Source organism: Eurypyga helias, unplaced genomic scaffold (assembly GCF_000690775.1).
Source record: "Eurypyga helias isolate BGI_N326 unplaced genomic scaffold, ASM69077v1 scaffold39871, whole genome shotgun sequence".
Lineage (NCBI taxonomy): Eukaryota > Metazoa > Chordata > Aves > Eurypygiformes > Eurypygidae > Eurypyga > Eurypyga helias.
The window spans coordinates 1-13,465 of record NW_010230875.1 but is presented as its reverse complement, the minus strand read 5'-3'; the positions used below and the strand labels follow the sequence as shown (position 1 = coordinate 13,465).

The 13,465-nt window shown below is 43.4% G+C and overlaps 1 protein-coding gene across 1 annotated transcript; it reads right to left on the bottom strand.

Moving 5' to 3' along the window:
• Positions 1-416: 416 nt before the first annotated feature.
• On the bottom strand, positions 417-12,958 carry SLC6A14 (solute carrier family 6 (amino acid transporter), member 14). The gene is made up of 13 exons (XM_010160883.1): positions 12,796-12,958; positions 10,919-11,050; positions 9,210-9,371; positions 7,829-7,964; positions 7,188-7,320; positions 5,207-5,347; positions 4,429-4,657; positions 4,219-4,344; positions 4,009-4,127; positions 2,718-2,817; positions 2,370-2,479; positions 1,156-1,323; positions 417-566 (listed from the first exon to the last, which is right to left on the bottom strand). Exons 1-13 carry the CDS (start codon positions 12,863-12,865, stop codon positions 417-419), a joined length of 1,776 nt encoding a protein of 591 aa, XP_010159185.1. The 5' UTR covers positions 12,866-12,958.
• Between the last annotated feature and the right edge of the window lie 507 nt (positions 12,959-13,465).

Below are 13,465 nucleotides of genomic sequence, written 5' to 3'. Positions count from 1 at the left end.
AAATGCCAGCAGCATGCCAGGGCATGCTGGCACGGCACCCTTCTGCTCACATTTCCTGCAGCTGGGGAGCACTAGAATGTGTCTTTTTTCCTCTTCCACACCAGTATCTGCAGTCCAGCTGGGTACGGGCTGGATGGGGTTAAAAAACATGCCCAGTCCATCAGCCTGGGGAACCTGCAATGCATTTTTCTGCCCTCCCATCCTAAATATCTGGGGAGACCTCAGTGTCTCATTTGCCTGTTCCACCCCAAAGATATAGCAGTAAAAATAAATAATATGGCTTGCTTTCATTTGGGGGCTGAGTTTTGAAGGGCAGAGGGTTAATTTGCTTTTTGTTGTTGTTTTGCATGGTCACTTCCAAAGAGTCAAAGAAAAAAACCCACACATGTTAAAAAGTTGTCATCCAAACAGCCATCTCATTTTTGAGTGTATACAAAGCCAGACACAGTAGGAATCTCGTGTTCCTTTTCTTTTTTGGGATCCACAATATGGCTGTATCTTTCTCCTCGGTGACATGCCAGGTAGGGGCCCCAGTTTGCAGCAGGCCTGCAGGAGCTTACAATGCGCTGGAAAACAAAAAAAACCAAGAGGCACCTTAGTCTCACCTTAGTCTGGTGACAAGCTCACTAAAGGTATAACTCTAGATGTGTCCCTGCAACCCAACAAATGGCAAACAAATCACCAAAGGTTTTTTAAAATCATTCCAAACGTTTGTGGGTTTGGTTGATTCTGCACAAACAAGCAGGGAAAGCTGTGACCAAGAGGACTCTTTGGCAAAGCTTGTCAAAAAGAGCATATCTCAGATCTCACATTTGCTTGTTTCTGCGAGGAATGAGAGGCAAAGCTCTAAAAAGTTATATGGGGATCGAAAGCGATAGAAATTCTTCAGAGAATATAAAGCACTTGGAATAACAAAATCACTCTTGAATGTGTGGGTACACCCCCAGAGAATCACACTCTATCTGCTTATCAAAACACACTGGGGTAGATTTGCCCCTGATGCAACTTCCAGAGGTGTGTTTTGGTCTAAAAATCCAATCAGCAGACACCTTAAAGTACTGAACATGTTTTTGAGAAAAAAAAAAAGCACAGGCATCCCTGTTAATGCCAAGAAAAGTGAAATTTGAGACCATGACAGCTTTTTAGTGCCCTTACCTGACAAAGGTTTCCTTCAGCTTTAACTATTTTTAGAATAGCGACGATGGGAATCCAGATGACGCAGAAGATAATCATGCACCAGCCAACAGCAGTTCCCCAGGCTGGATATAACACTGAGCCATAAGTGGGAGGTGAAAACGTCACCAAGGACCAGACCAAAATTGCCTGTAAAAGATTAAGAGAAAAAAGCAGATTTTCAGCTAACTTTAAACTTGCACTGTACTTCCAAGTTGCTTAAAATAAAAAAAATAAAGAGGGATATCTTCAAATTCTGCACAGTTCCTTTTTGTTTTCCGAGTGTGAGAACAGTTGTGCAGGATTCGGTGTTCAGTCATGGCCAAAGAGGAAGACTGAAGAACTGGACAGAAGGACAATGCTGTCTTATACATGCCCTAATGCTACAAATACATCCACACTTAAACAGAACTCCATCTCCGGGCTCTGCTGAAATCTCATGTTGGAGAACATGTACTGGGCTCACCCAGCAACGTACATTTCTCTGTCTGTTTTACATGTTCCCATGTTCCTTTACTTACATGAATATGGTAAAGAATCTAAGATTAACTGTTGGCAAATACTTCTGCAGAAATAAGATGTTTTAGGAGCAGCATTTTCTAAAATATCATCTGGACAGATTAAAGATGATGGCTAGAGTGACTTGCCACTGCTACTGTATTTGGGATATTAATAAATTCTCTCATAATAACATGATCCAGCCATCTACACTCACAATTATAAGTACAGGAGTAAGAAAAAACTGAGACATGTACATAACAGGACAAAGTCTCAGTCAGGGAAGAGCTGAACATCCAAAGAGCAAACTCAAGCCAGGATCTGCCCCAAAAATGGGATTTCCCTCAAAGGGGAAAAAAACCCCAAAACCCCATCTAGGTTTTCAAAGCATTTTCTGAGTCTGAAATTAAGATAAACCAGCTGCTGAAATGGACAATCTGGCTGCTCTGTGTCACTCCTCAGTGTAGATGCCACTCACTAACAACTGCTCTGGATGTGCAGCCTCTCCTGCAGAGCACACGAGGAGCAGTATGTGTCAGAAAGCACAGACAGCACCCAGTTTGCTTCAGTGGCACAACCCTACCCTGCCGTTATACACAGGGCCTGGGCATTCAGCCCTGAATCTTCACGTGGAAACCTCTTCAAGATCCAATTAATAAGTTCTGTCACACTAACACAATCCAATCGTCTACACTCACCATCAACAGCACAGGAGTAATGAAAAACCAGCACATTCTCCACCACAGCCAGAATAAACGGCTCTTCTTTCCAATCATCATTTCAATGTCTTCAATGAACCTGTTTCCTCCTGTTGAAAGACAATCGTAGGGTGCACTGTAAAGCAGGTGCCTGCCTTGCTGGTGTGGTTACTCAAAAGGGATATAGGAAAGCAGTGGTCAAGGACAGGTTCTCCACTTCCATGGTAACCACTAAAGCTTTTTAGCCAGTTAAGTTATAAATGCCTTATTGCAGTAATTAATGTTTAATATACACTCTGCCTGGGATTGCATAAGCAAATCATGGATTCTTCAATGCAAATAATTTACCGTAAATGTAGACGATGCCTATTATCTCCAGGACAGCGGCAATAAGGATTCCCCATCCAGCACAAAAGTGATCTATTAGGTTAACCCAGTAAATCCCTGCCTGTAGAACAAACAATAAAGAGGTAAAAAACACCCAGTCCCAGTAACATCTTTATGCAGATAAAGTAAGTTGCGTTGTTTAACTAATCACCAGTCTGAGTTGTTTAGATTCCCAGTTCTGTAGGTTAAGTACACATATGTGAACATTATTTAATTTAAATATGTCTGTGTCAGCCTGAAAAGCACATTTGACAAAATACTGTAGATTTATACATTAATAACAAGATATATCTATATGCAAAGTATATGTAGACAGCTGAGAGCAAGATGTAAATTTGGAACTTGGAGTATTAAAGCTGTTGCTTAAGTTTTAATACTGAGCTACAGCAACAGCTACACCAGTTATCAGTTCTGGTAGGCTTGTATACTCCTACATGCAAGTTTTCTACAGGGGTTAAACACAGCTTTAGACACCAGCATACGATAGCAGGATCACAGAGCAGGAAACAAGCTTTGAGCCATTTCACACTCCTGCGTAGTGAAGTCCTTTGCAAGCTTCCTTGCCATCATGTTTCATAACTTCTGTGCTTTGCTTGGCCGTACAACTGTCTATTCACCACAATTACCTTCTTCACATTCACAGTCTAATTACATACCTAAGTTTGCATTTCTAGATGGAGTCATTGCAATGAACCTTTATGTCCTTGAAAGCAATTGCTTCAAGAAATTGTACACAGTGCACTGAAAATTCCTTTTATCTGTGTGTGTGTGTATCTCTATACGTGTATATATATTTATTTTCAGGAGAAGTAACCATACAATTTACAGGTGCCTGTGAGCAAATAGGTTTTTATGGTGTGAATAGGCCATTTCTCAAACCCTGTCCTGTTTGATAGTCAGTTCTGCACAAAACTGAACTAGCGGCACCCACAGGGCTGCACACACACTGTATCCACATGCTTGAGATAACACAATCTCCTGACCTGAGGGGCAGTGAGTCAGGTTGATGGGTCACTGGCTCTGTACAGGCCTTCCCTTTAAAAGCACACCTCAGTTCAATAATCACAGAAAACCTTAGGTTCTTCAAGCTTCCCTCTGGGAATTTCCCATTTGCATGGCCAGGAACACTGGTATTATTCAAGAGTCTCTCAGACCGATCCATGCAAACAGGAACAGTTGCAAAAGTTATTTTGACTCTTCAACACTTGTGGCATAACTAAACCCATTGCCACAAAATAATTTAGTGTCTTACCTGAGTAACACAGATGAGGCCGAGAAGGAAGAGCAATGTGCACACCCCCAGGGTTACAGGAATTCTTAACTTCTTCATCACTTTGGGATATATGTCTTGTATGGTGGTTGTAAGTGTTTCTGCGAAGGAAAAAGCGTGGGTTTTCAGCAGCACAATTAAGAAAGTTAATGTTCCTTTGAAAAGCCATGTGTTACTTAAAACCCCACTTACCTATGGTGGCAAACTGAGAGTCTAGGCCCAATAGCAGGAGCATGAAGAAAAACAAGAAGGACCACAGAGGAGAAACTGGTAACTTGGAGAGAGCTTCTGGGTAGGCTACAAATGCCAGATCAAATCCTGAAAAGTAGTTCAAGGAATGAGATTATTGCCATGCCTTGGTCAAAGAGAGCCCTGATACCGACAGCACGACGGTCAGCTTACCTGAGTCCACAACCTCAGAGACGGGTCTCTCTGATATGAATGCCATATGTCCCAAGATAGAGAATATTGCAAACCCAGCAAATACACTGGTGACGCAGTTGGTCACACAAACTAAAATAGCATCTGAGTAGCAGTTGTTGTGGAACTTATTGTACGAAGACAAAGCAACAAGTCCGCCCCATGCCACAGACAGGGAGTAGAATATCTGGGTGGCTGCGTCTTTCCAAACCTACCAGAAATACAAACATGGGAATTACTGTATTAGTTACAGTACGCATCATAAACATTTAAGTCTGCTCTCTATGGAAGCTTCAGGGTTTGGTTGGGTTTTGTTTTTATTTTATTATTTTGCATTTAGCCTGAATATCTAATTCTATTAAGATCTAATACCTATTTCATATGAGTTTTAGAGTAGATGGGATAGAGCATGCTGGTGATCTTTCAATCTCAAGCACAAACAGTATGATTTCCAAAGGCCACATCCTGAGTATCTTGCCAAACATTTAAATCTTACTGGGCTAACCCTGAAGAAGGGATTCAATTCATTCACTTATGCAGCTTGTTGCTATCTGAATCTTGTCACAGTGCCAGTGAATAGGGGTTTGGACTTCTGATAGAGGTGGGGTTGCTGAAAAAACAGAACCCAGCTGCAGTTACAAAATGCAGGGCAGGGCATGAAGAAGCACCTGACTGGATATAAAAGAAGTTGCTCTGTAAGGGACAAGCCCATGGAACCACAGAAGTGTGTCACACCTCCAGGACTGACACTACCTCTCACCTCTGCCTCCATCAGTTTGGTGATGTTGGACTGCTTCCCAATGTAGTATTCAATGCCATCCAGAGCACCTTCCAGGGTGGCACCTCGCACCAGCAAGATGAGCAGGATGACGTACGGGAAGAGCGCGGTGAAGTAGACAACCTGCAAAAGAAGGGCAGGGACATGCATTCGAAGCAAGGGCTTGTACAGATCTGTGTGCAGGAGGAATGGCCAGGTTTTAGGCTAAAGACTGCTGTACAAATCAGAGACAGGCAACCAGGGAAGCAAGACTGAAGGCGAAGGCATGCCAAGCACTAAACCATCTGGCTTGGCTGGTTCTACAGCTGCATTCCAGCAGAAGCAGAAGGCCCAAGCCATATATCCACTTTGCAGATAGCACTTGATCAGTTTCAGAAATGTGTTTTCTGACATGATTTACTGCTGTAGCAAGGCCTGGACTCAACTACCGCAGAGGTCTCCTGCTAGGCAATGCTTCTAGCAAATGCAAACTGAAAGCCAGTCAAAATTAGGTGACCAAGATGGAATTATCTCCTGCTGAGACTTTGGGGGGGTGGGGGGCAAGTGCCATGCTGGAAGCTTTCTTTACTGGGAACAAGGACTTTTAGGTTACCTTGGACAAAGATTTTTTTTGTAGTTTGTCTACACAATTTCTAGCATTATGGGATCCAGGCCAGAAGCAGGGTTAAGAAGCGTTATCATCATCGAGGCTATATTCAAGAGTACTCTTGTTTCTTGAGTCCTAGTTTCAGTGTTACGCAGACAGATAATTGACCCGGCACTGCTGGTTACAACAAGTCATAACATTGCACCACCATAAGGTGAGTCTGCTGTTTCTGAACTCCTTCATATTTGCCTGGAATAGTCAATTCTTTCCCCTCTTCATCTTTACCTTGTTCCTGTCCAGCTAGATTCTTCTGAGTCTTCTGAGTCTTACCTTAGTCCTCAAAGAGGCTTACCTTCGTGCCAGAAGAGAAGTGACAACAGGAAGAGCCAATTGCCAGGAACCCAAAGAATGTGAGTTTAAGAGGAGCCACGCATGCGGCAGAACAACTGTGGCTGGGAAAGCACCGATACTCCACCCCGAAGTGCTGAGACGGAGGCTAGAAAGCTCCATATAGAAAGCAGAGCAGGAGGAGAGGAACTTCAGACTGAGGAAAGAAAGACAGGCAGAGAGGAACCATGGAGAGGCACAGTGACAGAAGGAATCAAAAGGAAAAAAAAAAAAGTCAGTGCAGAAAGGGTGAGAGAAAAAAACAAAGGCAACACTGAAGAAATAAGTGATGGAGATGCAACACAGAGGTAAAAAAGGAGTATGTGGAGGAAGGACCTAAACCAGGAAAAGGGCCTCAGGCAGGGAAGAATGAAATTCAGCCTTCCTGAAGTCTGGAGAGGAGCCAACCTAACCCAAGGAAAACTCCAGTCACCTGTGCTCCAGCACGTGGAAATGGGAGCTCAACACAGCCAGAGTCTGAAATCAGGACCTGGACCCTAAAAGCAGCTTGAAATCCTGACTACCACCAATATTTCACAATCCGGCAGGAACATGCACACACACATCTGTTCACAGGACTTGACCTGTATTGTCCAAACATCTCGACTAGTCTGGAGGTGCAAATAATTACCGGGTGTTCCCAGGGTGTGTGCACACGTGTGCGGTCACGCGCACATGTCCGTCATAAAAGGCCGGGTGACCGCTAAAACTCAGCTGGAATCACCTGCATGACGGCAAGATCCCCAAACACATGGCAGCCCTGGGGGAGTTGAGACCCATGTGTTAAGTAACTGCTGGGTAATCTGCACCTTATCATATTTTATGCAACAGTTATGAAGCCAAGGAGCAGAAAGGAAGGCTAATGCCGAATCCAGCAGAGGGTACTGGGTTAGGACTGCATGCTGCCCTGCACCAGCCTTCTCTGGGTCTGACGGACATTGGAAGGGCAGGATCAGGCCAGAAGGCTGCTAGTTGCTCTCCCTAATTTACCTTTCCAGAAGATTTTATTCCTTTAAACAACGCAGCTCCAACAATCATCCAGGACAGGAGGAGGCAGAGAGCCAGGTACCACACGATGTTACCAGTCTCGTCCAACCCACTCGAGCGCTGAAGAGTGACTTTACTGAAAGCACAAGATGTTGCAATGAGAAGACAATGACAGCAGCACACACTACTCCTCCTCAGCTGTTTCTTGGAGGAAGTGAGCTGGTTTCTGCAGGTATTACAGGACCCTGCAGCTGCTTCCATGAGTGCGCAGTTAGAATTGCATGATTGGCATCGAAAAACTGAGTATTTAACTGCATTTTTCCTTTCTTTTTAAATCTACCAGCCCTCAGCTCTCCATACATTCCCCATCAGGCCTGCCTCAGCTCTTTCATGTTAACCATAAAATTCTGATGGCAAGAGAAGAGCCCTTAAGGAGAATCAGTTCCCAGGAACCCAAGGAACATGACGCAAATTGAAACCACATGGCTAAAGAAATTTAAGTCCCTTCTGCACAGACTTGCATGCCCACCCCCTTTGACTCGATTGTTTCAGGACAGCAAGATAAGACAAAAATAGAAGATACATTGAAAACCACAATGCACAATACATGCGTTTTTAGTAATTTCTTTAAAATATTTACTTACTTCCAGTATTGCTCACTGGGAAATTGCACTGGTTTGTAGTTGATGGTGCCATTCATACATGTGAGATTGTTGCTTGTGATGAATGAGTAGTTTGCATGAATGATTTCTCCATCTAGGGTTGCATTGCAGTCACTTACTGAAAGCAAGCAAGCAAAAGGGATTTTAACAGAGTGATGGCTATAATAAAAAACAGACTATTATAGCAAATATGTTTTCTCAACAGTTACAGCTTCAGTTTGTGTACTGACAATATTTAGAAACAAACCTGGACTACGATTGTGACTGTGGCTTTGACTGTAAATCAAGACACCAAGAATTTGGTGTGCTCAGCTCCTCCTTTCACTTGTTGTAATGAATACTTGCAAAAATCAGAACTGAGGATAATTAAGATCGTAGCCTTGGTTGTTTTACAAATCCTTTATCCCAAAACAAGTTACACACAGGTCATCCACTAGCAGCTTCATCTTACTATGGCATAGGGCTTACTAGAGGTCTAAACATTTTCCTTAGGGGTAGTGGGCGCTGCTTGGTTTTTTGGGGTTGTGATTTTTTTTGCCAGAACATACAGTTAAGAACACTACAGCAGCATTTACTGGAAAAGTCTTGAAGCCTATTTGTTGAAAACTGCTTCTTCGGTTCAGTTTTGTAATCCTCCAGCACCTACAAATTTTGAGCTAAAATATTTTTGTTTAACCCATAAGCAAGCCTTTTGTTAAATAAAGCATCTCAACTTCATTTCATGAAAACTCCGTATCTTAGAAGAGATTGTCAGATACATGGTTAAGAGAGTTACATTAGCACATGGTAAGACATTTCCAGCTACTAACTACTAATTATCTCACCAACTTCACCTTTGCCTTAAACTGGTCGATAACAAGTGTTTGGTCGTACTTGTGCTGCCAAACATCAAGAACAATTGCGTGAAGGTATGTTCTCAAGAGTTAAAGTGTGAAGCCAGTGCCTCACTGGTGCTCAGGATTACCACAGCACAGGGAGGCAAGGGGTAACAAAAGAACCCCCGACAAAAGCAACAGCAATACTCTTTTCACGTAAGGAGGGTGAATGCTTTGCCACAAAGCCTGATGAAATGGGAATGCGGTATTTCTGGGGACTGTATGTGCTAGAAGAAATCTTAGATCTTAAAGGAGAAAAAAGGATCCAACAGGCAGGTTTCAGCCCAGCTCTCTGTAGATTTCCCCTGCACCCAGAACTGGTGGTCGGGAAGCAGACAACCATCACTCCTTGTGTTCAGAGACAAAACTCCAGGAAGGGCTTTTCAAGACATTTGTAGCTCCTTGCTCCAGTAATTTCTCCCACAAAACAACATAAAGTACAAGTATCTACAACAATAATATTAAGCCCTATCTGTTACATATGGTACCTAATCGTGTTTTGCTGCAGAACTCGTCTGCCCAGGAAAAGCAGTCTGACCATGGCAGCACTTTTTGAAATGAGGCAAATAAGTAGTAGAGTGCATAAGCAATGATGACATTGTAGTAGATTGTCACAAATGTTGAGATGATGACCATCGTGACGCCCACTCCTAGAAAACAGAAAGACACAGTGTCTTAACTACCCCAAATTTGGGTTGAAAACAAAAATTAATCACCTTCACTTGACTTGAAAAGCTACTTGGGAAGAAGTTTATGTTGGTTTTTTGGGTTTTTTTTAAATAATGTTTAACAGCAACCAGACAGGGAAAGGGTAAATATATGAAATGAGAGTTATGATCCAAACTGACCATGTCAAATGAGTTTTTGACACAGAGTTTGAATCAGGCCCACAGAAAAATTGGACTATTCACTAAGTCGAAGTCTAAAGGAGAAATTCAATATTTTGATCTCTCCCAGTTCAGTGGGAAGCTGTGATTGCTTAATAAAATAAGAGAAACTATACAAAAGCTATAACTGACAAAGCCATTTTAAAGATCCAATTGTAATGAATAGTTTTGTCAATAAATATGTAGTAACACAGAACAGTAAATCTGTGCCAATAATACTGTTCTCTTCCTTTGTTAAAATGAACTTTGTTCTGCAAGTTTGGGAAAGTCTACCAAACTATCCTAATCGTATATTAAGTTCATATCTTCACAGACTCATAAAAGATTTGCTGTGTCTATAGACTTTTGCTTTAAATACACTGCTCTGGTGAAAGGTTGTTTGTGCTGCAGAATGAAGACTGTCAAAAAGAGTAAGTGTTCAGGCAACCAGCCAGACCGTAATCCCTTCTGTTTCTGTAGAAGGTGGTAAGTAATATTCTTATTGCATCAGAAAGAAACTTCCTTGTTCCTACACTAATTCCTCTGGTAGATAAAGAGGACAAACAAGACCAAATGAACAGTCCTTTACACCCATCAGCAGAGGACCTGGATGCACAGGAGCCAGTAGAGCACATGGTTAGTTGTTTCCAAACACCTATATTTCCCTATGAAATTCAAACTCTCACATAAATAAGCAAACTACCACTAGAGACTGCAACTATTTCTCTTATCACAAGAGGCACCTCACCTTACCAAGCCAGAGTCTAGCCTAATTTTTCACACCAGCATATGTCTCTCAAGGCAGTGAGTTGGATAAATACATGCACAGCATTGCATAAACCAATCAGACCCATGTGCCTGTGCCAGCGCTGGCAGCCAAGCACAGAATTACCCCATTCAACATAGCAAGACACATAGGATGTAAAGCATAATGAAACACTGATAAAGTTAACTCCTAAAAATTATTTTCAGTCTGTTGCACACAGTGCCAGGTGTTTAACCGAGGTTTTCCCTCCCAGAGCAAACGTCGATTTCCTTCTGCCGGGACAACTGCAGTTAGGGTGGTGTGCTGCATAGCACTGGGAGAATATTGATAAAACCTCTCATAATTGGCAGCCTTTTTGAGGAAATCTTTAATCCACATCTGTTTATTAACTGAATAATAAGGAAGAGCTATCTGGGAACATAATACTGACCTTGTAACATTGTAAATATTCTTTCCACAGAAAACTGGCTTCTCAGAATTAGTAACTTTGTGAAGAAATAATTAACTCACATCTGTTTATTAGTAGAATTAAAAAAAAGATCAAAGGAAACTTAACAATACCAACCTTGAAACAATGGCAATATTCTCCAGACAGAAATTGGTCCTAAACTGGCAAACTGCCCAAGGGAACATTCCATGAAAAATAAGGGCAAGCCAGCTAATGCCAACATCAGGGTGTACGGGATGAGAAAAGCACCTGAGGGGAGAGAGGGGGGGGAAAAAAAATACACAGAGAAAACAATGAATCCTTCAGTATTCACCACAGTTTTATCACATTTTATACACCACTTTTTCCCCCACCTCAAATATCCCCTGTGGGGTTTTTCACTTTTTGTGGAATACAAAGATTTGTTTGTAAATCCCATTTTCTGTAAGACGAAATAGTACCTGCAATGAGGAGACACAGATTACCAGGATAACTGGTCATTTACATGGGATGGCTTCTCTTACAGAATTAAAAGCATCTTACAAAAGCTATCGAAGACACCCTGCTCTCATACAAGCAGGAACACTGCTCAGCTCTAGGCACTGCCAGCTTTGTCTGCTTTCTGTTTCATCTTCCAGCTCTTAATTTAAAAAGGAACAGAACAATTCCTTCATGTACTTAGCTGTGATTTGCAACTGCCCTGTTCAGGTAGCTACTGGATGTCAAAGCATGAAAATTATTTTCTATGGTTGGCTGACTCCTGTGTCAAGCAGCATCTCAGTGTGGCTCTTGTTGGAGTCCACTTTAAAGTGCACATTAACCCGGGATCAATGAGAGCCCTGTTCTGCAAAAGGGACTGGCACTTCTTTGTGCTCACACAGAAGCCAGGGCAAGTGAGAGCAGAGTTTTCCTAAACATGACCTGATATCCCCACAGAAACCTGTCCTCTTCACTCTCGGTAAACTCAAAGCAATCAAAGACCCAGTTCTGCAAGGAACTGCAAATACCTGCTGTAATTTACGGAAGTAAATAGTCCCAGAGAATTAAGCGGATTACTCCTGCGTTTCGAAACAAGGATGTAACAGTTGTCTTTATCAACCGTGGGCAAGGGGCACAGGGCAGGATAGAGGCAGCAGCTCAAATATGCTTTAAATACAAAGCTTTCTGCTGCGGCAGATAAGAAAAAAATCCATGTAGTAGAAGGGCCAATTTCACCACTTCTTTTGTTTTCACAATTTTCTTCAATAAAACGTTAAGTAACACAACCTGACCAAGCTCGCTCCAATAGAACTTCTGTACCAAGAATGCCACCTTGTGTTGCACACACAGCTATATGGGCTGCGCTGCATTTACAGTCCAGAATTCAACTTCCAACGACTGGCAGGCAGAGCAAGTAAGTACATACAACTAAGTTCTCTGCAGTTACTTGGCATCTCTTTAATTAACCGTGGTTGCCTGGCAAGTGGACAAAACTTTGGAACGGCAGACAGGGAAGCCAGTGCCTCTGTTTGGCTTTGCCACTAGTCCATTGTGTAAGCAGGTAGATGCTCTCTTTGCCTCACACTTCCTAAGTATCTGATGGGAATAATTATTGAGCTTGGATAATTATTCTAGCTTAGCTTGTTTGCCTGGCAAAACAAAGGTTGAATGGAGATTCAATTGCTCTCTATAAACATATCAGGGAGGCAAGCACTGGGGAGGGAGAACAGCTCTTTAGGTAAGCAGAGGATATTGGCACATTGACAACAAGATGTATGTTGGTCATGAGTAAATCAGAAGAGTTCTGGAATTCTCAAGTGGAAGCTTGCAATTAAAATGAAATACTATTTCCCTCCTCAGCTGGTACCCAAAAAGCAGAGATGCCTCTTCCCATTCCCAACAGCAGGCACTATCCCACTTCCCAGGGTGATGCTCACATCCAGCTTTAACAAACATGCCCAGACTCAGGGCTGGCCCTCCTCTCTCTCAGGACCAGCAAGGTGCGCCCACCCGACACTGCCACGCAACACAGGTACCTCCGCCGTTCTGGTAGGTGAGGTAGGGAAACCGCCAGACGTTGCCCAGTCCCACAGCGTAGCCCACCATGGAGAGCAGGTAGTCGCCTTTGTTCGACCAGTTGCCACGCTCCAGGTTCTCATCGCTCTCGCTGGCGTGGGCATTTTTTTCGTTTGACAAACTGAAGTCCTTGGAAGAGAAGAAGAGGGAAGGCTCAGGACTGCCCCATAGGCAAGCAGGGCAGTCATATCCTCATTTTCCCTTGGCATCGCTGGGCAGCTAGACAGGGTGGGCAGAGCCCGGTGGGCTGCCGGTCCAGCTGATCCCTGGCAGGACAGCACGGACCTGTTAGGGAGGCTCCCACCAGAGAGCCCGAACCATCTTCATGGCCAGGTTCGCCCAGCTCCTACCTTAGTCCCTGTGCTGTCAGCGCCGGGGGGGGCAGCACCTCCAAGGGACTCCCCTACTCTGCCCCTGCACATGCCCCTCTACCTGTTCAGATGTTCCCCCCCACCGCACAGCCGCGTGTTTTTAAAGACCCACTTTAAAAACACTCATCCAGGTGCCTTTCACACCTACCTGGGTGCTCATCCCAGCTCATCCCCAGTGCCCCCAAAATTCCCATACCTGCCTGGATCACACCCTCCCAATTTCACACCAGGTGCACCACACCTCACCTGCCCCGGCGCC

Excerpts from the sequence above, each read along its gene's own strand:
- SLC6A14 (XM_010160883.1), bottom strand. The coding sequence starts at position 12,865 with ATGGTGGGCTACGCTGTGGGACTGGGCAACGTCTGGCGGTTTCCCTAC. Across the intron at positions 11,051-12,795 it reads CACCTACCAGAACGGCGGAG|GTGCTTTTCTCATCCCGTAC; the intron begins GTACCTGTGTTG and ends CTCTCCCCTCAG. Across the intron at positions 7,965-9,209 it reads CTGCAGCAAAACACGATTAG|TAAGTGACTGCAATGCAACC; the intron begins GTACCATATGTA and ends GCTTGCTTTCAG.